General features: G+C 41.4%; 1 protein-coding gene across 5 annotated transcripts in view; it reads right to left on the bottom strand.

Moving 5' to 3' along the window:
• Positions 1-393: 393 nt before the first annotated feature.
• The window catches only part of LOC134537901 (TOM1-like protein 2), a 75,453-nt gene continuing 49,028 nt past the window's right edge, over positions 394-26,818 (bottom strand). For 2 of the 5 annotated variants that reach the window (XM_063378841.1, XM_063378849.1), the window contains exons 10-13: positions 15,824-15,838; positions 9,040-9,090; positions 2,965-3,183; positions 394-2,871 (exon numbers count right to left, since the gene is read on the bottom strand). In XM_063378841.1, the coding sequence (XP_063234911.1) occupies positions 2,977-3,183; positions 9,040-9,090; positions 15,824-15,838 (273 nt within the window). In that variant the 3' untranslated portion in view covers positions 394-2,871; positions 2,965-2,976. The remainder of the gene's footprint in view (positions 2,872-2,964; positions 3,184-9,039; positions 9,091-15,823; positions 15,839-26,818) is intronic. The other 3 variants (XM_063378857.1, XM_063378866.1, XM_063378874.1) reach the window with 2 other exon arrangements.

Genomic DNA, 26,818 nt, shown 5'->3' with positions numbered 1-26,818 from the left:
GAATAACAAGCTTACTTTGTTCATGTACAGATTTTCTTAGAATAAAAAGTGAAAAGGCTTTGTTTAAAGTAAATATCTGTGCCAAAAATAGCAAACTGTGTGAAGTGCAGTTTTCTTCAGAACAGCTTGAAACTTAGGAGAAACAGATATAAAGTTAAATATTTTACATAACAATTTGTGTTTAAAGTTTTGAGTACTCTTAAATACGCAGAATGTTCAACCTAATTACTATTTCTTGCATTATATTTTATTATTTATATTTTATTTATTTACTATGTAATTGCAGCCTTTAAATTCATCTCTAAATTGAAAACTAAGAGCAAAGAAACATTTGACTGCTGTATGCAAAATAGGTAAAAAAACAGTACTATGAAAAAAATAAAAACTTTCAGAAATTTTTAAATTTGCTTTAATTCTGAACATCAAAAAAAAGGAATGCTCAGTATACATTTTCAAAACATTATGGATACATTTACATACATTATATGTATACATAATATCTGAATCACATTTTAGTGATTAGACCAGAATATGACTTGAAAGCCCCAGTTGTTAGAACTGACACCTACTCATGCAGCATGCCTTAATAAATAATGTAAGTTTCATAATTTTCTTCATTATACATAAAGTATCTATCTTTAACAACAGTGGCTATTTAACAACTGATATGAGCAAATATGCTTATGTTGGTATAACATATCAAACTTACTCAAAAGCCTTATATACATAATTCATAAAACTGTACTTGCTTTGAATTTTAATGTTCTTGAAAGTACATAATATTAATAAAAATAACAAACTTGAACTTTCAACAGTAATTGTCGCTGCTTATTCCCCCTGGATCTCCTAAAAATTGCCATAACACAAAAAATGTTACAATCTAAAAACAACAAAAGGGAAACAGAGAAATTATCAAAAGAATACTTTAGTGACTACAAAATCATAATGCAAAGTGCAAGAAAAAGAACATAAAGGTAGGTATTAAATGGAATAGCAGTTAAATGTTTAAACCAGTTCTCAATTCACAAAATTCTGACAAGACCTTTGTTCCCTGAATACAAATGTATGTGGTTAAAAGCAGAAGTTTCTGGAACACAGAACAACCTTACTAGCCCACCATCCTATCAGGTCACTGTTTGCAGGGTTATGGCCAATCAGTAGAGACAAGATTTTATTTTTACTACAATTTTGTTCCTAAAACAGGAGATTTTGGTGTTAACTTTTTTATTTCAAAATATTCATAAATATAGTTTATTATTCAACAAATATGAAACAACAATATATTTTAGGACTTATTTCACAAAAATATTCTCATATTCATTGGTACATAATTCACTTATACAACAAAATAATTTTTAGTAAGTTTGTCTAACAGAACTACAGAAAAAAAAAAGAATAATAAATCAGCCAAAACATTCATGTAAATACATGTTACGATTAACTAATACGAGATGAAGATGACACAGTGATATTAATTTTTTCCAATTCATTTAATTAATATACTTTGGTACAAACTTCATGGTAAATACATTAATACATGTATTGAATTTACTATGATAAAATGTTAGTTTTTAGTAATATTATTCTAGTTTTGTCAATTTGCAGATTCATTTTAGTTCCATTTCAGTGCTAAATTATGTATTAATTTGCATTTTGGTGTTATATGGTGTAATGATATGCTTTGCAGTGTTAATTGTTTTTATTGCAATTCACCATAATATCTTGTCCCTACCAACAGGGAATAACATCTACTTTCTGACTCCATAAACTGTGAACCAATTCCCTTGGTCAGTCCAACACGAAACACGGACTTCACATTAACTGTAATGATACGGGTATTAACAAGTACATTATCAGAACATTGGGCTTTTTGCTTCATCTGCAACTTTTCCCACAACATTCATAAATAAAATACTAATACTAATCTGGCACACAACCAATTGCACATCACAAAATAACCATTCGAGTATATTTTCAATGACAACTAGTCTTGCATCTCACATACAACAAAAATAATAAAAATTACTTTCTAGTGGTTCTGTTAAATAAAATTTTCTTTGCCAACAACAATACTAAAATATTATCTGTTTTGAAACTATGATCTAAGTCCAATAATTAGTATTTGCACTAGTCAACAAGGTGAGATAAAGGATACAAATGTGCGAATTCTCATACTGCCAAAACCACAGACCTAAATCTGAACTATTCAGTGTACATACTCCACACACAAAACCATGTAAAATACATGTAATCCTATACTATATATTTTATTAGTACAAAGTTATAATTTGATTACATGGGGTTATAATACACTTCTCACAACAGTATGATACATTTTGGGCTTTTCTCCTTTGGTCACGTGTCACAGTAAGGCTTTAATGTGTATGTTCCAAAAAAAACTCATAAATAAAAAAAAATTGCAATAAAATTCTCAGCATATATTAAGCCTTAAGTGGATCCCATACAACTGTTCCAGATCCAAGCCGGTTAATGAATGTATGTACGTTAGATTTATTTTAAAGGTCTATGCACACTATCTTTGTTATCACAAGTGCATTTTAAGTAATGTCTTCAACTTCAGCATGCACAGGAAAGCAAGCGAAGGAATTTGTTCAGCCCCAGACCCCCGTGCGAGAGCTGCGTCAAGTGCAAGCGGATAAAAGCCCAAACAAAAAGCCAGATACTCCCTCGTGCCTCCGTGAGAACCAAAAAAACATGACTGCACGTTGACAGGTGTCTACGAAGGAAAAGGAACCGTTGATTTCATTTTCCCCACGGGGAGCGGAGCACAGGAGAAGCGGTAAGTGCGTTGACCGAGGAGCTGAGAATCAATACGGACTGGAAGCCAGACAGTAAACTTACGATGAACATCTGCAAAAAGAAGAGATGTTTACGGAGTTAAGATCTCGGCATCTGCAGTGGTCTACAGGGGCACCGTTCTGCCTCGGGGGGGAGTCGACCGACCTGGACGCCGGCTCACAGGGCGAACAGCGAGCTCTCCGACTCGGGCTCCTTGTTGAGGGAGCGGTGGTGCGGCAGCCGCACGGGGCTGGCCGTTGTCGCGGGGGGCTGCTGCCCCACCGAGGGCAGGGCTTCCGCAGCCGCCGCCCGTTCCGCCAGGAACCTCTCGAACTCGCTGCTCGTCAGCGACTCCTCCGGGGCGCCTCCCCCTGCGCCCGCCGGCTGTCACACACATGGGGCCCAGGACACTCACACAAACAAGGTCCTTGCAGATGGGCTTCTGATATACAGCACGTACATCAAGTACAATTTTAGTTTTTACTCATTAAGTATCATTTGAATCATCAATCACAAAAAAAAATATATAGCAAGATTGATAATCAAGGTTTATTTTGTAAAATAAAATTTTTTTAACACAAATGTAAAAAATGTATTCCTTTCTAATAGTGGAAAAGTTTGTTTTTAGGTACCTATGCAAAAATTATTTACCATTTAAATAATTATACTCTTAATTTAACTGTGGAAAATACATCCACTCCTGCTCAGAATCAATTAACTAATTACTCTTGCATGCATACTTTCAACTGTACCTCAAAACAAAACAAAAAAAATAATACCCAAGATTTTGGAGTAGAATTATCATATTATATTAAATTAATGTATTTTTACAAGTGCCTATATGTTTCAGTAAATACTTCTTAATAAAAGAAAGAAAATTATTTGTTTTGCAGTAATGAAAAGCATTCACCAGTAAAGATATTTACTAGGTTGAAAAAACACCGGAGATCCCTCAAATTCTAGCTTCATGCAGTTTTTTTTACAGGACTTCCCCAGGATGGGCATGCCTTCCAGACGTGCAGCTGTTCTGTTGGTTCAAGTGATGGCAGGCCCGAATACTGTATCAGCAACCTAAACTTTCTTGCAAGTCAAGGGCTCACCATCACAAGTAGCTATAGACGTGATTAATACAGTATTGTCCTGAATAAATTTCTGAAATTTTTCCTTTAATTTTTAAAGAAAAATGCAAACCTGCCTTTCAGGCAAGCATTTCAGAAATTACACACAAACTAAATATACATATACCTTAAAAACATTTACTTTATTTTGCATATCAGAAATTTTTTTAAATTTTTGCAGCGGTACGAAATTCCTTTTACTAATAACACATTTGTAACGTATAAATTGACGAGTTGTAAGTTGTTTGTTTGGAGTATGTTGCTATCCATAATAGCAATATATAGAGCATTTTTTTTCAGAACGAACAAAATGGTCATCATAAAGAGTATGTTTTAAAACATGTCCATAGACAAGCAGGGTCACAACAATAGGGGGGGGGGGGAAGGGTATTTTACCCCCCCCCCCCCCCTTCTGAAACCTTGAAGTGGGGGCAAACGGGGGCAAAGAAAGTGCTGTGTTATCAATTTTTAGATAATAAAACTGCTTAAGTAGCACCATTTTCTACCTTGAAATACAAATTTTCCCAGGGGAGGACCCCCGGACCCCCCGCTTCAATAGGCGGGATCAATGATTCTTTATAAAAAGGAATATTGCCCCCTCCCCCCTTGGAAATTTAGTTGTTGCGCCCCTGTAGACGAGCACACGTAAAGATTGTTAGTGCAAACTACTTTCTGACGAACACGTGCGTGAATTGAAGCCAGTGATTAATAGGGACCAGATTATATGGTTTTATTTTTAGGCTATTTTGGTTTATAAAACAGATTTTGGTGTTTATGTTTTAATTTATTTTTTAAATTTTATTCATTTATAAATATAGCATATTACTACACACATATAAATATGATTTTTGCTTTGTCACAGGTTCAGTGTTGAGGCATACATGTGACGCGTTCGGTACTCCTGTTGTTAAGCTAGCCCTGTCTTGTGGTACCGCTCTGACCACTTACCACCCCTTCTCGATACTCATCGCTTACATGCCTCTGCAAGCACACAGTAGCTTGCGGTCAGCGCTCAGTGGTATAGTGGTTACATTTATTTTATCTACTTTTTAATAAGCATTTTTCTCTACTCTGAACAATGAAAATAAATTTGAAAGTATTTGTGGGTTTGAAAAATGGACCAATGCCATAACGTAAACAAGGGTTACTAATAATATTTGCAAGATCAAAAGAACTAAAAAAATGTCAAGTCTAATCTCTCTCAAACACACACACAAATTTCCTGCTAAATAAATTTTAATTGAGTTTATTAAATCAAAAGATTAGGTTTTAGTGAGATATACATTTAGATTAATAATGCCAATTAGTTTTATGATTTTAGTTGCATTTCTGTGTAAATAATGTACTGACTTGCATTTACAAGTTCTATGGTGTATTGACACAATTTTTGGCGTTATTTCGGTTTTATCGCAACTCACCATAAAATCTTATACCTAGTGATTAATAATTTGGGGCTGGAAAAAAAATCTAGTTTTTTCCACAATAGCATATATTATTTTTATAAATTAATGTCTATAATGCTGAATTTAGCAATTTTAATGCTACTTGTTAACTAAATATTTATACATACAAATACCTACACATAACCCTCAAAGATCTAAGTAACTATGGTCACTTCTGTGGTTCACTTCATTCTCTTGCTGAAGCAAAATGCTACAGTGCAGCCAGTTTTGTTTTCATCTTATTGGTCTACCAAACACTTTTCCTCTGTGAGATGAGAAAATTTGCAGCAAAGATGGTGGACGTTTTGTATGTGTGTACGTGACAGACATAAATTAAAATAATAATTATAACTGAGCATGTATCCCTGACAAACTGCAAGTATGAATATGTACAAGGTGAGTCAGGTCACTGATAAGTCTACAAAACTGGGTTGTTTCTTTCCAAGTGTGAGAAGATACATTGTGTATAACAATTTTAAAAATTGTCAAAAAATATATGTAGCTGTTTTTTAAAATTTTATAAAATAATTTAATATAGCATTTTGTTGGAAACTAAAAATCAAGAAAAAAAATGGCATCTATAGCAAAATGCTAATTTTTTCAGCAGCTATTGATAATACATAGTATAGAATGTATGTTGTTGAGAAGCGCGGCACTCAAAAGTTGACAAGTAAATAAGGCTATGTGGAAATGTTTTGGTGTTAATTTTAAATGAATGATCCTTAAGTATGCCAAAGAAAAAAGATCGCTAGCAGTGCAACGAAGGTACGGTGAATCAGAATCCCCAATAACAAGAGAAGTGATTCGGTTAAAAGCTTTGAATTGACAACAAAAATGAATGTTCCATGGCAGGATGACGAAATTGTTTCGCACCAAGGAGGCAAACATCACTTGCTTAACGCTTACCAAATGACTATGAAGAAAAAAATTGATTGCATACCAGTGTTTCATGTACCAATTGAGAAAATAACACGACTACCTATTAGGACAATAGGAAATGCTAATGAGACTCCTCTTTACTGTGTCATGCCAACCAACTCTGTAGTAAATAAGAAGGGTGCAAGTCTGTTTGTCATTAAAACTACAAAAGAATAATTGAGGTTAACTGTATTGCTAATGTTTTAGCTGATGGTATGAAACTGCAACCATTTGTGACTCTGTGAAATTTTATTCAAGGAGAAACTGCCACCAGGAGTTTTATGCGTTTGTTAAGACGTGGGCTAGATGACAGATGTTCTCTCGTAGAATGGCTGGAAAGGCTGGAATGTGAGACCTGGAGCAATGCTTCGCAAAGGGGGAATGTTAGTATTGGAGATGTTATAAAGGGACATCAACTGAGGCAATTAAGAATAAGATTAAAGGGCTATACAATGATGAGGTTGTTATTCCAGGAGGAATGACCAGCCATTTGCAAGTATTGGTTGTTGTTGATAATAAACCCTTCATCAGCTGTACCCCAAGAGGCTTAGTGGGTCTCCCATCCAGTGAGAAAACTGATATCAGCTTGAAGATGCAGATTAGAGAGTTAGCAACTTTTGTGCAGCAATCACCCTAGTGGCCCAGTGCCCTGGCTCGTACCCGCTGTAAATGTAGTTGACATTTAATTGTTCGTCAATGTCAGAAAAAGGCCAGACAATAACTTCACATAAAATGAGTTAAGTGCTACAACTGTTTTGAACTGTATGAGGGAATGTATTTAATCAAGCATTGGTAACAAGAAACAATTTTGAAGGACAATGCAACTAAATGAGATATAGCAATCCCACAAACATTGATACTAAATAAATAACTTCAGAATTTTAGTAAAATATATTATTGCATATCAGCAATATAAATTTTCCAGTGTGTTATGAACTGTCACTATTCTGAATTGCCTGCCAGGTCAATTTGGAGAGTGACAAATTTAATTACAGAACATAAAAATTGGTTGATCTCAAAGCAATCTACAGTACTTTTTAAGAAATACAATTATGAATGCCATTATTAACTCCTTGTTACTAACTTATTATCTATTTAACTCGTCATTGGTCGCGCTATGAGCATTTTGCTCACCCTCAGAAATATTGTTTTACTGTTATTGTTTTTATTGCTGCGTGGAGGTGTCCTTTTTTCTAGCTGAGTTTTGAACCTTTCTTATCAAGTCACTAGGTGGCTGACAGGATTTAACTGATACTTGACCATGATATAAGATATCGCTTACAGGCATGCATGCCGCATGAGCAGTTTGCTCACAGTGCGACCAGTCGCGTTGCTACACTTGTGATGACTGTTCTGTTTGCAAAGTGCTGTGTTTAGTTGTGGAATATATTCTCGTGAGACTTATTTTGTTTAATATAAATCTAATGATTCGTGTTATTTCTTATTGACATGAATCGGGGGAAGAAAATTGTGGCTTTGGCTCTTCAACAAATCGCTGGATGTTCCAGAACAGGTAAGTTATGTTATAATTATCAATATTTTGGTTGAAAAAAAAAAAATAAAAACATATATTACATAAAACATCAATTATCAACTATAGTAAACATTAACATTTTGTCACAAAATTGTTGATTTTCGTATCAAAATAAGAAATTACTTTTGAAAACGGAAGCTGAAAACTGCATTTGGATAAAAGTGAGACAAGATTTTATAATTTTGGAAAAACACTTAGGAATTCCAGTGGTCGATATGTAATTGTAGTCTTTCCATAGTTTTATGTTTCTATTTTATTTTTGACTAGAATATTCAGTAATGTGATATATATTCTGTGGTTTGTATTTACAGAAGTTCCACCATTTTTGCCGGAGAGTTTACCACCTGAAAACCAAGCAGCCGCCAATGATCAAAATTTTGACCAAGATAATGTTGAAAAATCCTAATACAGTTAGGTGTTATAAAATGTAAATTTCCAATGAAAGCAGTTACTTTTGATGTAGAAATTCTCTATTGCATAATGTGTGTTCTATTAGTCATAGTCTGAAATGTATAACATAAATTAGTGTGCCCTCAAAAGACTCAGTATATTTAATAATTTGTGTGCTAGAAAATGATGAAGTTGTGAATAATGTGTGATTTTCTGTTGCTTCCAACACTACTGCATTTATTGTTGATGTATTCGTAGGCCGGACAAAGGAAACTCAGTATACAGCCAAATAGTTTATTGTGATGATGATTTATGTAAAAAAAAATAAAAAATGATGTGATAATAATATTAAATATTATTTAAACAAGCAGAGTTGTTTAATTTGCAATAAATAAAAATATTTGGCTTTTAAAAGTGGTTAACTACGACTAATCGTAAAATTAAGTCTGTGAGCAAAATGCCTATGCGCGACCACTGGTGTAACATTTTACAATGCGACCAATGACGGGTTAAGGAAAAAATTGATTATATATATATATCTTTTTTTTATTTCACACAAGTTATCATGTGAACAAAACTCACTTTCTCTTAAAACATTATACTACTTTTCACAGAATCCTCTTCCAAAATTATGTTGCAAACAAACAGAATTTAATCACTAACTCAAACTAGTTAACTTCAGTTTCTGTTCATACCACACAGAACTGGAGAGATAAATAACAACCAATACTAGGGAGTTAATTTTTAAAAAAGATAAAAAAGTGGGATCACCTGTGTTTGTTACAATAATCTAGCACATACTATCACTACTGCATGGACTCGCTACCTATATACTCACATGTTCGCTGAGCCAAGCGGCCATTTCGTCAAAGTCACTCTCGCTATGCATCTTGAAACAAACAGAGCAAATGAAGAAAAACAATACAACACAGTGATGCAACCACACAACAAAAATAACAAAGCCAAGTCACAAAATAAACAAAAGAATTTCACATCACAAAGACTAGAGAAAATGCCTGAACACTTAGGAAGTGAAAAAATATAGCAAAAGCATAACACTACATAAATAAATCCCTGAACAAAACATAAAAGTTATTTAAAACTGAAACAGACAAAACAATAATTTAATTGAGGGTATGTTTAAAATACCTTTTGTAATTTGCATTTAAATTTATTCTTGATATAACAAGACAGTAACGATCAACTTGAGTTTAAATTGATATCTACACACAAACTTTATTTACACAAATACATTCAATCATGCTAAAATATTTTTGAGGTAACAGGCCACATACAAGTGAATTGAAAATTGTGCCTTATTTTGATTGTCATCTTAATCAGTAACAGTGTACTCCAGGGTTGCTATACTCTTAGAATTATGAAATCCCTGAATTTCTAGGTTTTACAAATTTGGTCACAATTTACCCACACCGTGTTGGCTGCAGCAAGTCACTTTGTGTTTAGGTTTTTCTGGTGATAAAGAAATTCACAAATGCCCTTCAAGGGGGTAATTTTTCTCATACAATGTGTAAATTACAATATAACTTTTTCTACGATACAACCTCTGATTTTCCTACTATATGGTCCTGGAAACAGTGAGCACTTTTCACTGGAACTCAGGGCACAGTTTGACATATTAACTGTTTGCTGAAATTGGGAGATTCATAATACCCTTCAAACTTTTACTCGAGTAAAACTTCAGCACAGTTCCTTGGTCCTTTGCTCAAGCAAATTTTGGCTACAGCCATATGGTCCTTCATTCAAAGAAACCTTTGTGGACACTTCATGGTCTTCAACTCAAGCAATCAATCTGAACAGCTTTGTGGTCCTTTATTCTAAAAAAAATACCTAGAGGTTAGATCCTTGGTTCTTTACTTCATGGATTTCGACCATCCCTTTTACAGGCTTTTTTTTGGTTATTAACTTACTCTTAAATTAGTTTATTTTTACATTTAAAGAACAGAGTAACTAGGAGAAAAAAAATTAAACAAAGATACGAGTGTTTCACAGATTTAGCAGGCATTTTCAACAAAAGCAAAAAGTCACTGCAGGATAACAATCAACCACATAGTTGAACACATAAAGCATGGCATAAACACAGATGCTAATAATTCTTGCATGCAGAGCATTCTATAACAGATGCCATCATGCATGGCAGTCCCACATGAAGCAATCACGTTTGCAACTACGTACCTGTGTGATGCCAGCCCCCTCATTGGTTGACGTTCAGTGCCAATTAAATCTAAGTCATGCTTCACATCTAAATACAAATTACCGTTCAAAACCACAGAGTAGGTAACCAATCAATGTTGATTATTTCAAGACAGTAGCAGATTAAATGAGTACAGCAACTTCTTGCTAGAGAAAATTATGCAGTTAGTGGTTACATGAACCAGAACTTGTAAATGCAAAAAGCAAATGAACATACACACAATTTTAGTTTTGTAAATGTGTCTTAAAGAGAAAGTTAAATATTTTTAAGACTAAAATACAGTACAAAAAAATTAGATTTTTACTACAGCAGCATCACTAGATTTTGCATGAAAGTAAATGGCATTTGTGCTTCACGAATTCCTGCCAACAAAAAACTAAAGTTTCGTCATCACAAAACTATGTTGACTGTCAAGAGATTATATACTAAATATATAAAAGAAAATATTCATATTTTTATACTACTTACACTATTCAGTACTTATATAGTACGTGTCTCAGAAATTCAGGTACATAAGAATGTTTAAAAGTGTTTTAAAATTAATTCTTATTAACTTCTGCAAACTCTTTCATGACTTTAAAAACAAGTACACTAGTTCATCTTCGGGTGGGTCAACACAGTAGATACACTATACGTACTAGTCATTCACTCTCTCAGTAGTCATGTTTCATACATTTTTATAAGGATTTTTAAGGAGTCAAATATAAGTGAATATTAATAAACTTTTTTCTAACTCATTAGCATTAATCAAATATATTACTTTCTATGCTACAAACAGTGACTCTCTTCTTTGTCATTATTTATCACTTGTTAGATCTAAGTTAGAATATTGTTCAGTGTCCAGTGTTCTGAATCCATTCAGAATAAATTTTATAAAATAATTAAACTTAAAAACTGATCTCAGCTAAAAATAGATTCTCTTTCTGAATGCCGTATCTATCTGGATTATGTATTTATTAAAAACTGTTACTGTTCAAAATTGAATCGTAAGTTCATTCTTGATAAAACTGGCATTAGAATTCCCCAATATAACAGCCGTTTAACACCTACCCTCTATGTACATACCATAAAAAGAATGATATTATATTTTTCGACTCATTTCTAATTTCAATAAAATTGATAATCTTAATCTGTAAAATTGTAGCTGTTATTTTCTTATCAAATTTATTACAATGTCGGCAATTAGTAATTTCATTATAATGTCTATGTTTTGTATTTCTTTTTATGCGTTTTATATTTTGATGTTTATTTTTAATAGTTATATTTTAAACTTTATTTTTTTGTATTTTGTTTGTATTGTTTATATATTGTCCTTGTATATATGTGTCGTGCCCACCGCTAAAGCCCTCGGCTGTTGGTGGGCATGTTACAACATTAATAAATAATAAATAAATAATAGTTCATAAAAAGTAAAATTATTATCAGAAAATTAAACTTATGATTAGCATCTGCTTCACCACTGACAAAAGAACCGCAGGCACAAATAGTATATACAGTCTAAGACCCCGACTATAAACTACCTACCCTTAATGTGTTACTTAAATGAGAGGTATTTTGTATACAAAATAACACAAACCAAAAATCGTTGCCTAATCATGTTTTGGCCATGCTACCTGTAATTTATAAGAACTTAATTAATTTATTATGATCACTCCCCTGTGATCCTTGATATTTCAGTAATTTTTATATAAGTAGTACAAGACATACCTAGTAAAGTAAAAAAAAAATAGATTGCCTCTTTTGCTTGACTCCAGTACCAAGTTGCTAGGTTTAAACAGGTGAGTTTGCATTAGTAATTTACCTTCATTTGTTATTTAATATAAATATATTGAGTACACAATGGTATTACGATAATAAATAATATATAAATAAATAATACCAAAATGCATAAACTAATATATCATATAATTTAACCTTTAAAATTTCAACCATTTTATAAAATAAAACTGAATGACTAAATAAATAAATACATATGTTAGAAATGAATTTAAAATCTTAAGCAAATTTGTTATTATATAAAATAAATCTTTATATATATATTTCTTGTGTGCGTGTGTATGTCGCTGGACCGATTTTCATGAAATTTTTTGTGTGAGTTCACGGGGATTCGAGGATGGTTTAGATTCACAATTTGATCCACTGGAAAATGTTTATTTAATTAATTTTTTATTTATAAATTGTTGTTCATCTTTGAATGGTTTAGGTTTACAGTACATATATATATATATGTATATATATATATGTGTGTGTGTGTGTTGTGTATTTATTTATGTGTTGTTAATCTTTGGATGGATTTTACGAATTGTTGTTATTACATTAAAATTAAAATATAATTGGTTATTGAGATTATTATATTATTATTTTTTGAAATAACATTTTAAAGTGTAATTAAAAATATAGGTGCAAATTTGTGAGGTGCAGTATTGAAGTGAGTATTTTACATGATTTTTCGTGATTTTAATTATGTATACACGTGAATTCAATACCAATCAACTTAACCTCCAAATTAAAATTGTCAGTTCTCATTTTATTCTACATATTAAAATGTAATAAAAAATATACATTGTGCAAAATATGTAAGGTGCAGTATCAAAGTGAATATTTAACACGATTTTTCATTACTTTTAATTATGTATAGACGTGCATTCAATAACAATCAACTTAACCGACAATTTTAAATTGTTAGTTCTCATTTTATTCTATGCAACTTATGACGTATTGATGACTCTTTGAAAATAAAAATATAAGTTTGTAAAATAAATTATAACATTATAACATTTATAGTATCTTATAGTAATTACAGTAATTTCAGTTCGACCCGGCAGATGACGCTGCGATTAGATTCAGGGAAATTTCCTGTAAATTTTCGAATTTAAAACGTTTGAACAGAACAACGTCGGTTGGGTCCGCTAGTATATTATAAAATACAAATTTTTTTGTAAAAATTCAAAAATTTATTCAGCATATGATTCATCAGATGTTGCAATGTTGTAGTCAAAAGGATTATCATCACTATATTTTGTTATCATGTGTAATACGTCATTAACTTGCAAGGGCATTGGTTCCACAATAAACTCTGTTACCTATAAAAGGCATCCAAAAACTGACCGCCATCTTCAGGATGTAGTTCTACACAACTTAGATAGGTTCCACTAAGCCACAAGAATTGACATCAATTGTTTGTAAAAATTTTATATTTTGCAATTTCTACCATGGTGGGATCAAATTGGAGTCAAAGCTTATGATATTCTGCATAAAATGTTCATTGTCTTTATGTTGTGATGCAAAATTTAACATTCTGTTTTGTTGTATCACTTTTCATATCTTCTGTGAACCCAGCATTCAGAAATGAAATGAAATTTTTGCTATTTGCCTACTGACTTAATGGTAAGCAGAAAATCAGCAACCTCTGAAGAAGATGCTTTCCCATTTGTAATGTTAAGGAAATATTTTTGTCGATACTTCCATCAAATGGATTAACCATAGTTTTTAAAACTGTATCAACTCCACTGTGCCACCAATAAACGCGTAAATAAATTAAATAAATGGAAACTTTTTTATATTTATTCGGCTTATTTGAAAGAATGAGAAGTGTCATCATGTTGCAACAAATCAATATTCTCTTTGACAGCAGTTTTAAACTTGTTATCATACTATGACTAAGTCTTAATCGTGTAGATATAGTGTTTGTGGAAAGATTATTAGTGAATTGATTACTGGCATCAGCATTGATAGTTGTCTCTAGCATCAAGTCATTTAGCAAAACTGGCTTTTGTACATCTGATCCAAAATGATCCTTGACAAAATTCTACAACCAGTACATGCACCTTCGGTTTCACACAGCTGCGTCCTTTCCTTTTCTACAGCTTGGAGTAAAGTGTGCAGCTTCTCCATAATTCCCCACTTTCAAATGCTCAAACTTTAAACCTCGACAACCTTTGTTTAGGCAACCTAATACCATATTTTCAATACAATTTACATTCATTTTGATACATATTTTAATTAAATGACAAATGAGGATAAATTACTAAAGCAAACCCAACTTTTTTAAACCTGGCAACTTGGTACCGGGGCCAAGGAAAAAAATGTAACCTATTTATTTTTATTTTTAATTATGTCTTGATATGAAGATTTCTGAAATTTGAACTGAGGGGAGTGATCATAAAAAATTAATCAAATGCATTTCAATTATGAGTAGCACTGCTAATATTGCCCAAGCAACCAAAGTGCCAATTGTTAATTTATGTGTTAATTTGAATAAAAAATACCTCACATTAAAATAACACATGAGGGTAGGTTAATTATAGTAGGGATCTTGTACTAGTATCTTAGGACTTAAACAGCACTGCGACACATTCACAAAGTCCCTGTGCAAACACTGCTTGCTGCCAGAGTCAAAAACCAAAGTATAAAAAATCCACCAATACAATGTGGCCTTTTTATAAGATACATAGTAAAATTTAAGAACTTATAAAGGCCCTTAGACAAAAAAAATAATCTTAAGGATGTTTTAAGGAAATGAAGGTGATATTGTCTTCTGCACTGCAACACTGTACATCACTCTTGAGACAGGCTAGATACGCCACTGCCTCCTCCCCCGGACATTGAGTGCTAGCAGGCATGAGCAGGACATGCGGTGCGAATGACACTTGGAGAGTTCCTCACAAGATAAGAATACATGCACCACAGACTGAGTAGCAGTGAACCATTAAAAAGAACAACAAGGCTTTATTAATGACCAACCAATTTTCAAAAGCATCGTCTAACTACAAACGGACTTGTAATCTCTTAAAAAAAATATTTTTATAGTTTTGAAGTGCCATTTTAATTTTAATAGCTGAATATAAAAATAATCCCATAATACTCCACTTTCAAAATAAGTACTTAAATGCAACAAACTAAGTTTCTTTAGCAAACAAACTCTTAATCTGTCAGGTGCCACTTACGGAAACTACCTCGAAAATGAAAGCCAGTAAGTCTGCACGCTGTGAATTACCTAATACATACAGGCTGTGCAACTGGCCCCTAATGTTTTCAGATTAAAAACGGGAAATTAATAACCTGCGGCCGTGCCTCAAAGACACACATAGAAGTGACCTGTCATACTCCAAGTATGCACGCATCAGCCAACAGATTACTCACACTTGCGGCAAGCACACTTCAGCACTAGTTTTGTAGTTTTGCATTGGTGCAAAAGTTTGCGCATGCTGAATTGCTGTAGCGACGGATGCGAGAAAGTTGCACAAGGTACATCCACCATACACACCTAACACTACTGCTGCTAGGAACTTTATTTACAAGATGGTTAAGTGATCTACGCTACATTTATTGCAGCTAGTAGACGAGTGGTTAGCAAAAATGCTGCTAGAGCTCTAGGAGCGTTGCAACATTCACGCGGGAGCGGGCTTACCCCAATCAACTCGTCCTGTGTGCGAGGACGGCAGGAGCGCCCGAACCGCCCCAACGACAACAACACCCATGAGGGAGGAAAGGAAGCGGAAGAGAGAAAACAAACAACACACATGAGTCACGCTACATCAGCACTCCACAGTGTCATTTCAACGCAGTGACTGCCTGAACACACCAAACAGCCTTCTCCAGTGACTCTTCACACCACACGCCACCGTGTGCTCGTGTCGTTCACTGCTTCAAAACCTACTGTTTACATTATGAAAACATTTTTCTTTTTTCACATGCACTTACACTAGAATAAAACTACATCCTATTAAGGTTTTTAAAGCAAGACAATGGAATCTGTATCCAGGTCTGGATATAATCTGATGGAATAGGCATTAAATTGCAAGAATACACAAGCCTGCCACAATAGGACCTTGACATGAATGCATCAGGACATGTGGCTAACTCCATCCTGTGATCCCTAACTAGCCTATGTAAGTGTTATGCATATGTACCAACATATTGAAAGGCAGAATATGACTTGGGATTCCTAATGTAACAAGTTAATAAAGGCATAGGTAAATGAAAAACCATTTAATAAGGTTTTTACTTTTTAATTATTCACAACTTTAGCCAGTCTATTAAATAGAATTTTTGTTGATTTTATTAGGAGTTTGTTTGATTACAATAAAATTTTACCATTACATGTGTTGTTATATCAAGGTTCCAACTTATCTAATAGCAACATTGTCACACAGTAAAAATTACAGGAAATTAATGTAACCAAGCTTATGTTACTCTTATTTACTAAGTTGTATAGATATATTTAAATATAGTACTGTATAAAAATGTTTTTAGTTTTGTTGTATGTCTCTAGCATACGGAAGTTAATTTATTTTGGGGCTCTTTGGTAGCTGAAATTATAATGTATTTTCTTTATAAGCTGTTTTTACAAGTAAACATCAATTGAAATTATATAAGTAAATTAATGTAAAGATTTTTGTATACAAGTACATAAATCAGGAGCAGTTTAGTAACCTTTTTTTAAAGCGAGGCATCAATCTAAATAAAATATGAGAACCAAAAGGATAATTTGAATACCTTAGGAATCGACCAAACACTAGTATAAACCTTAAGCTCAAACAAGCTTATGAGATTCCAGAACTTCCAGCTTCTATGATTCTCTACTTGACATGCAGTTAGTGCAACACAGAACAGCAACACCCTTAACATTAATATTATTCAAACTTGAAGCAACATTCGCAAGTCACTATTTCTCACTCTCACAGATCCTATAACACTTACCAGGGTTAAACTGTACACGAAGGAGCTTAAGTTTTTTTCTATGACATCAAAACAAACAAAAATTATAGTGTGTGCTAGCCGCTTGACTACATGGCTAGGGAGCAGTCATTTCCATACAGCACTCCCCCCCCCCCCCCCCAAATTAACACCTTAATTCATTCCAGGAAAACAAGAGTGCTGATTAAATACTTTTTTTCCAGAAGAGAGTATGTTAATCAAACAACTTAAGTTGCTTATTGACCAACATTTAATCGAGAACATGCTCTCACTTCGCTTCCAAATCAAATTACAGATATAAGATATGTTAAAACACATTTAAAGTACATTTCTAGGGATGTGCGAGTACCCGATATTTACGGGTACGGTTCCAATCCACAATTACCCGAACCCGGAATCGTTGAACGTACATGGATTCCAACAGTATTACGAATATTCCCAAAAGTTATAAATTAATTTAATACGGCTCAAAATACTAGCAGTAAAAAATAAAATTAGGCTACTATTACGTAAGCATTTATAATATGATGGATCAAAGAAAGATATGTAAATTAAATAATTAACAGTGTGACATTAAAAGAATTTCGAGATTTCGAGAGCTTAAACTATAATTACGAATTTTGTCGTATAGCAAACTATAAACTATAAACAATTAGGGTACATACCTACCAGAAAAAAAGTCTTGGCTATTTACTGGAGAAAAAATGGTTTCCTTTGCTGAAACGTTTATAAAACTGAGATTTCCCTGTGGCGTGCAGTTTATTACGAATGAGTTGGAGAATCGAATAATTATAAACATTTCAATCTCAGTGTAATAAATAATTGCCAGTAGTTACAGTTAGAAAAAAGAGAACACACAATTTTAAATTAATCAGTTATTTTTAATTATTCTGTGCTTAATATTCGGAATCGGATTCATAACTCAAATATTGCCAGGGATTTGAATTGGATTCGAACCGAACTGAAAATCAAGGATTTGCACATTTCATTAACTTTTGAATTACATCTTGGATTTAAATAACCTAAAATTAAATTACATGGGAACTAACATTTCTGAGTTACAAAATAACAATATTATTATAGAATCCAATTTATAAATCTAATAACATAATAAGACAAAGATCATAGAGTCTTGTCCTGTCAAGTAAAATACAGTAACTCAACATTTTAATCGAGCTTTCGCTACTCACTCGATTCGGCTTGAGTGTTCAAGTCTCGGCCCATCTTTACTATTAAGATACGATAAAAAAAATAAAAAAATAAACAACAATTTTCATTATAAAAAAAAAATTAACCTGTTAACGTAATCCTGACATTCTCTTTTACTAAATGCATGTCTGCCATAAATCACTAACATAAAACTTTCTACCAGCGCATCTTGGTAGGTGTGAAGTAAAGTAGTTCTGAAAACTTCTGGCTTTTCTCACCACAGCTGCTGCTGACATACGGGATGACATAATATAAACATGGGCTGAACACTGGTGACGTCTTGAGATATTGATGAGTAATATAAAGTACCCTACAAAGCACTGTACAAACATAATTGGACTAAAGTAAAAATACAATGTAGGAAGCAAATAGTAGTTAAGGAAAAGGTAAACAATACCGTATTTACTTGCATATAAGTCACCATCGCAGATAGGTCGCACCCATAATTTGAGGTCTTGAATTTGGTATTTAAGATTCCCCCCATATAGGTCGCACCGGTAATTCATTACCGCGCTGTGCGCCGTGCGTGGAGAAAGGTCATTGTACTCGATCAGCTGCTGTTACGGCGCGCCTGCTGGCTCTCTCTGTTTACTGAGCTGCGCATGCACAGTATAACTCACTCAACGCTCCGCCCAGACTCGTGACCTTGCATCAGCAGCCAGCCAATAGATGCAAGCTTAGCGGAAAAAAATATAAGCTCCACCTCCCGTGTACCAATTTTGTCCAGTTCTAATACCAGTTTATTGGTATACGCACCAGTTTTCTCGCTGCCGTAACATGTTCAAGTTTACGTCCATCTTGATGTCTTGATACCAATAATTAATTAATTACGATCCCCAGAAATAAATTGTTAGTTTAAAAAATATGCGTCATCTCTACAATACTTCCGAAATTATAAAATACGTATAAAACAGTTACCAAGACTCCGCTCATTTTATCTTGTGAAGTTTGTCTCGTACCAGTATTCCGGCTAAGTTGTGACATAAATACAGTATCATAAATTAACAATCAGCCACGTTCATACATTCGTGAGTTTACGTTTTTCCCTCGTGCATTTTAGATTGTCTCCTGCTATAATTACTCGGACTTTTACACGCCTAGGCTGAAATTATTACATGTTTAGAAATAAAAGCAACTTTTCATGTTATAAAATATGTATATTTTGCAATTTAAAATGTTCATTGCCGACAATAAACGTTACGTTTTTCACGATGTTTTTAGGCCTACTAGCTAATCTTATCTTCTCTTAAAGTACCCACTGTATTTTCTGGTTGTTTATGGTTGTTACGTGACGTAAATAGCGGGATGGATTCGATTTTTGAGTCGTAATTTGCGTGAAAGTATTGTTTTGGACTAAATGGGAACCAAACAGGACCTGAAGAATATAGTGCAAATAACGGGAAAACGTAAATAACGGTAACGTAAATAAGGGGTTTCGCTGTATGTGTTGACGCCGTCCCCGCTACCTCTGAGTATTTAGACGTGATTTTGTTCAGTTCGTGATCTCAGGGAAGGTTCGGCCTTGTGGCTAGAGGTAGGGGTCAACGCAGTAGGGCCCCCCGAGCTGTTGAGGCCACTCGGGACGCCTGAATAATAACACAAAACTTCTTCAGATAGTTCGTGAATTTAATACAGCACAGCCCAATACATGGTGCTGCCCGTTCTGGCCGTAACGGTTTGCCCGACGCGACTAGTCACACGCGCAGCTCACTTCCTCAGTGGCGGCTCACGATTCTTATGCGCGTGAGGGGCAGACTCGTTTACGTGATGCGAAAGTTACAAAAGACACTCTGACATGGCACACGATATTTTGAAGCACAATACACTACACTAATACCTAGCTCTGGATTAAGTTTGGTGGCGCACTGCCGTACGACGGTGATACATAAGCCCTGACATGACGAATTACACTTAGGCGAACAACTATTCCACTAATACATTACACTTGATAAACTGGGCTAGCAGCACGTAGGCCCGTGTTTCCGGCGACTCTACGTGGTGTCTAGGTGTGACCCAGGGACTGAATCGTTATTAAGTCTGATAGCACGTGTCGCCTGCTGGCTGCCCCGTGCGGGCCAAAACTAAATAGCCTGTAGGCTAGGTTGGGCGTGAAGCGCCGACGTGAAACCACATAATCTCCCCACAGTACTTACGTATGACGTGGAACACTCATCTTGAGCACTGATTGAATTAAGTTAAGTACCTCATGGTAAATTTAGGCCGACCGCGGAACTGTACAAAAAGGTTGAAAAGAAATTACACTATGGAAAACTACATGTCGGTGAATGCAAAGTTTGAAGGTTCCGCGTTGCGCGCAGGCTGCCGGCCTGGTTGAGCTCTCGAAGGACACTAGCGGTGTCGCAGCGCGCGACCCCCCTCCCCCGCCAGCCCTCCCGCGGAAACGTGTGAATTTCGCGGGAAACTGAACCGGCCAGGTTCGGGACCAATCGCACATTGAAACATGATTTTGCAAAGACTTAATTATTAATTAATAAAAAATAATGTTTAATAAAATCCTGTGGAAAAACATAATTATAACAATTTGTTGTAGTGCGGCGGAAGGATATGCCACACCCGGCCGGATCCTTGCGCCGGTGTAGCACTCGTTGTATGGCGTTCGCCTCGTCGCACGAACTGCACTTTGCTGCGCGCACGGGCGCGTTCGGTGCACACGCTTTTGCGAGACGTTGATGAGGCATAGCGGTCTATGCGACAGAGGAGCATTGGCGATCGGCGTCAAATGCCCCCCCTTCTCTGAGACCGCTATGTGCATCAACGCCTCGCTTCACACGCTGAGCACTTCACTGACATTCGCCGCACTGCGAGCCCTACACTACGCGGCGGAGTGGTGGTGTTTTGTGATGTAAACATTCTGCCCTGAATACCTCTCCCACTCAATGAATGATAAGGGGTTACGCCCTGACCCGTGTCCTTTCCCCCCCTGGGACTGGGCAGCGACGTGCGCCTCTTCTAGCTCAATATGGTGACAAGTGGGTGGGGGGGTCAGTGTGGTCGGGGTGTGGCAGGGTGGTGGAATGGATGACGTGGGCGGGGGGAATGATAGGGGTCCGGCCACAAGTGTTGGCACCCCTGGATCGCCCCTTACGGGTCGCGCCCGGGTGGAGTAGCTCGACGGGGACCTGGACCACTCGTAATCCGCCAGGTAGGCCGGGGGTCGGCGGGCCCTCTGTGGTCGTGTGGTGGGGACTGTGCTGGTAGGGGTCTCCACTGTGCAGAGTGTGGTAGGTCCCCTCGTGTCCGGTTGGGTGGTCGGGCAGCTCGCCTCCACGGCGGGGACAGGAGCGAACTCTACCGGCTCGCTGTCGTCCGCGCAGCACGTCCTGACCGGGGCCCGACGTCTGCGGGTGGGGCGCCTATCCCTACTGTCCGGCTCCTCCTCCCCCTCCTCGGGCTCGTCCACGGACACCCGGAACGTGGCGTCCGCCAGGCTGAGGTCCAGCGGCCACAGTGGCTCGTCGTCCTCCTCCTCACAAACCTCCTCCCCCTCCTCGTCAGGAAACCAGACCAACGGATTCCCCACCTCCTCGGGGACGTGCGGAACTGTGGCCAGCGGCACCGGGGACCTGCTCGGGGTGTGCCGGAGGTCGGGTTGGTTGCACTCATGTGCCTGATCAGGGCTACCCACGTCTGTGTCTCCCGTGTGCATGTCCCCCCGGGTGGTGGGTTCAGGTGCTGCTCCTTCCCGCGGCGTATCTGTGGCTTCCTGGAGTGTGGGGGATGGTGAAGAGGGGGTCGTTGGGCCAACTCTGACCCCGTGCGCGACTACGCGCAGGTCGTCCCGGTGCACTTTAGCGGGCCGCCCCCTTGGCGTCCGGACCGCATAGGATGAGGGGCCCGTCCTCCACAGGACCTCCCGCGGCTCCGACCATCGGGGCGCCAACCCCGCACAAAAGTTACGCGCCCCGGACGACAAGTGGTGCTGCCTGACATATACCAGCTGACCTGGCTGGATGGGGGGTGGGGGGTGACTAGTCATGGGCGTGTGGGCCGCCAGGAATTGGGCCTGCCGTTGTCTGGCGTGCTCCCTCCCCTCCTCATGATTGGGGCGCGCCACCGTGCCCATGGCAACATCGGCCACCCTGCTTTCCCCGGGCAAAGCCAAGTTCTTCCCGTACAGAAGCTCAGCAGGGGAATGACCGGTGACAGCGTTGGTGCGGCGCCGGAGGCAATACAACAGCTTCGGCAGGTGGACGTCCCATTTGGAGTGGTCGTCCCCCAACCTCAGCCGCAGCTGCGCCTTGACCTCCTGGTTGTGCCTCTCAGTGGGGTTGGCCTGGGGATGGTAAATGGGGGTGGTGTGGTGGTCGAGACCCCAACGGCGACAGTCAGCTCTCCAGCGCCTCCCGCTGAACTGACAGCCGTTGTCAGTCAACAGCACGCGCGCGAAACCATACCGCGGGAATATCTCGTGGTCCAGCAGGGCGGCTATGGTTCCGGCGCGCACGTTGGACACCGGAAAGGCCTCGACCCACCGGGTGAAAATGTCTGTGATGACGACCAAGAACCTCCTTCCCCGGGTGGTCCGCGGGTAGGGCCCCATTATGTCCAGGGCCAGGGTGTGAAACGGGTCGCGGGGCCGTCGGGGGCGCTGCTGCTCCACCCCGTCAGACCGCCTCGTCTTCCTCTGCTGGCACTGCTGGCAGCGCCGCACCAGGTCCCGTACGTCCCGCGTCACCCCCGGCCAATGGAAGGTCTTACGGATGTCTAACTGGGTTTGGTGCGCACCTGGGTGTCCCGCCAGCTCGTGCGTGTGGTGGAAGCCCATGACCTGCTCGCGGGCACCGAGCGGCACATGAAGGCGCCAGGCGTCCATGTCCCCTGGTACCCGGGTCTCCAACACCCCGTCCACGCACCTGTGGTAGGGGTGAACCTGCTCCCCACATGACCGCACCTCGGCCTGTGTGGGGTCGTCTGTCCGCTGGGCCTGTTTCAAGAATTCCACTAATCCGCTCAGGGTCTCCACAGGCAAGATGGCGGGATGATCGGGGGCCCTTGGGATGTGAAATAAAGTTGCGGGCGCCTCCCCTGGAGTGACCGGCGGCGCGACTCCCCCTGGCGGCAACAGACCCTCCCAGTCCTGGTCATCCTGAAACGTGTTGTGTGGGTCGGGATGGCGCGACAACTCGTCGGCGAACTGGTTGTCCCGTCCAGGGATGTGCTCGACCGCGAAGTCGAAGTTCTGGAGCATCAACGCCCACCTCGTGAACTTCGACTTGCGGCCCTGGGCGGAGTCCAGCCAGCGGAGACACTGGCTGTCCGTCCGCAGCGTGAACCGGCGGCCCTCCAGGTGGTGGCGGTAGCGGCGCATAGCCCAAACGACGGCCATGCACTCCTGCTCGTTCACATGGTACCGCCGTTTGGGCTGGCCGAACTTGGCGCTGGCGTACTCCACCACCCGGCGCACGCCTTTGTCCCCCACCTGGTATAGGACGGCCCCCATCCCCTCCTGACTGGCGTCTGTCTGAAGGAACAGGGGAAGGTCAGGCTGCAGACGGGCGAGCTGGTGGCACTCGCGGAACTGCCGTTTCACCGCATCCAGGGCGGCGTCCGCTTCGCTGGTCCACTGAAACCGGAGCTTGGGTGACAGCAAGTCCGTCATCGGGGCGGTGACGCTGGCAAAATGCGGAATGAACGAGCGCAGCCAGTTGAGAAGGCCCATCAACTTCTGCAGCTGCTTGCGGGTTCGAGGGGCGGGTTTGGACTCAATAAGGTTCAGGTGCTTTGGCAGAGGGCGGCAACCCTCCGCGTCCACCATGTGCCCTAGGTACTCCAGTTCAGCCGCGCCCACGTGGCATTTCTGGGGGGCACACGTGAGGCCGTGTCTGGCCAGCCACTCAAGGACCAGGCCGAGGTGCCGGGCGTGGTCCTCCCACGACAGTGACCAGATGATGACGTCATCCAGGTACGCGGCGGCGAACTCGCCCGCGTACCCGTCTAACACACGCACCATCATGGCCTGGAAGGTCGCGGGGGCGTCCATCAGCCCGAACGGCATGGCACAGAACTGGAAACGCCGGCCGTCAGGGGCAGTGAACGCGGTCTTCGGGCGGTCCTCTGGACGTACCGGCACCTGCCAGTACCCGGACTTGAGGTCCAGGGACGTGAAGATGCGGGCGTCGCCCAGCCCCGCCAAAGCGTCTGTTATGTTGATGAGCGGTGGTGGGGCGGGTATGGTTACTGAATTGACTGGTTTGAAATTCACACAAAAACGCATGGAGCCATCTTTCTTGTTCGCCATGACAATCTGGCAGTTGTATGGCGACTCACTGGGTTCGATGACTCCATCGCGTAACATTTCCGTGATCTGGGTCTGGATGACGTGCCTTTCAGTGGGTCCGAACCCGTATGGTTTTACGAACTGGGGTTGGTGAGGTCGGGTGGGGATGGTGTGTTCCGTGGTTGTGGTACGGCGGAGCATATCTGTGGCCGCAAACACCTGTGGCTGTTGAGACAAGACATTGTTTATGAGCTCTACATGGGCAGCGGGCACACCGTTCCTCAAGTCCGCGAGCGTGATGGGTGTCCCCTGCTCGGCGGGTGGCCGATAGCCCAGGCTGTAAACTGTGCGCCGCTCGTGGTGGCCAACGTGCAACCTCCCCTCCCTGACTTCCACAGTGGCGTCCTCCTGCGCCAGCCAAGGCAGACCTAGGATCAGCGTCTCCCGTAGTCCCTCTACTACTAGTGCTGTTGTGTGACTAACATGGTCCCTGATGGAGAGGGTGATGTTCGAGCGGCCGACAATACGCGCTGTCGCCCCCTGCGTCGCTAACTGTACCTCCTCCGCCCCTGAGTCAATGTCCCGTACGCTCGAGCATTGAGCCGACACATACGTGTGGCTGGCGGCCGTGTCGACAAGAGCATGCACCGGCCGTCCATCCATCCTGACGGGAATCCGGAGTAAATGCCCCGCCCCAGGTCCCAACTGCCCTAATTGGAACGACTCACCACACTGCTCCCGGGGCGCTGCCGCTGCCGTCAGGCGGTCCGCAGGTGCTGCCGGTGTCGCCGGGGTCACCTGGTGTCCGGTACTGCTCGCCGACGACCCGGTGCAGGCCGCTGACGAGTCGGGTGCACCGCGCCCGTCCGTCCTGACGGGGCGTGCCGGTGTGGCAGCGGACACCGCAGGTGCTGCCGGTGTCGCCGGGGCCACCTGGTGCCCGGTGCGGCTCGCCGACGACCCGGTGCGGGCCGCTGACGAGTCGGGTGAGCCGCGCCCGTCCGTCCTGACGGGGCGTGCCGGTGCGTACGTGGGTACCGCAGGTGCTGCCGGTGTCGCCGGGGCCACCTGGTGTCCGGTGCGGCTCGCCGACGACCCGGTGCGGGCCGCTGACGAGTCGGGTGAGCCGCGCCCGTCCGTCCTGACGGGGCGTGCCGGTGCGTACGTGGGTACCGCAGGTGCTGCCGGTGTCGCCGGGGCCACCTGGTGTACGGTGCGGCTCGCCGACGACCCGGTGCGGGCCGCTGACGGGCTGTGTGTGCCGCGCCCGTCCGTCCAGACGGGGCGCGCTGGTGCGTACGTGGGTACCGCAGGTGCTGCCGGTGTCGCCGGGGCCACCTGGTGTACGGTACGGCTCGCCGACGACCCGGTGCAGGCCGCTGACGAGTCGGGTGAGCCGCGCCCGTCCGTCCTGACGGGGCGTGCTGGTGCGTACGTGGGTACCGCAGGTGCTGCCGGTGTCGCCGGGGCCACCTGGTGTACGGTGCGGCTCGCCGACGACCCGGTGCGGGCCGCTGACGGGCTGTGTGTGCCGCGCCCGTCCGTCCAGACGGGGCGCGCTGGTGCGTACGTGGGTACCGCAGGTGCTGCCGGTGTCGCCGGGGCCACCTGGTGTACGGTACGGCTCGCCGACGACCCGGTGCAGGCCGCTGACGAGTCGGGTGAGCCGCGCCCGTCCGTCCTGACGGGGCGTGCTGGTGCGTACGTGGGTACCACAGGTGCTGCCGGTGTCGCCGGGGCCACCTGGTGTACGGTACGGCTCGCCGACGACCCGGTGCGGGCCGCTGACGAGTCGGGTGAGCCGCGCCCGTCCGTCCTGACGGGGCGTGCTGGTGCGTACGTGGGTACCACAGGTGCTGCCGGTGTCGCCGGGGCCACCTGGGGTACGGTGCAGCTCGCCGACGACCCGGTGCAGGCCGCTGACGAGTCGGGTGAGCCGCGCCCGTCCGTCCTGACGGGGCGTGCCGGTGTGGCAGCGGACACCGCAGGTGCTGCCGGTGTCGCCGGGTCCACCTGGTGTCCGGTGCGGCTCGCCGACGACCCGGTGCAGGCCGCTGACGAGTCGGGTGAGCCGCGCCCGTCCGTCCTGACGGGGCGTGCCGGTGTGGCAGCGGACACCGCAGGTGCTGCCGGTGTCGCCGGGGCCACCTGGTGCCCGGTGCGGCTCGCCGACGACCCGGTGCAGGCCGCTGACGAGTCGGGTGAGCCGCGCCCGTCCGTCCTGACGGGGCGCGCTGGTGCGTACGTGGGGACCGCATA

This window comes from Bacillus rossius, chromosome 1 (assembly GCF_032445375.1).
Source record: "Bacillus rossius redtenbacheri isolate Brsri chromosome 1, Brsri_v3, whole genome shotgun sequence".
Classification (NCBI taxonomy): domain Eukaryota; kingdom Metazoa; phylum Arthropoda; class Insecta; order Phasmatodea; family Bacillidae; genus Bacillus; species Bacillus rossius.
The sequence above is the reverse complement of the archived record's forward strand: the minus strand, read 5'-3'. Positions and strand labels throughout refer to the sequence as shown.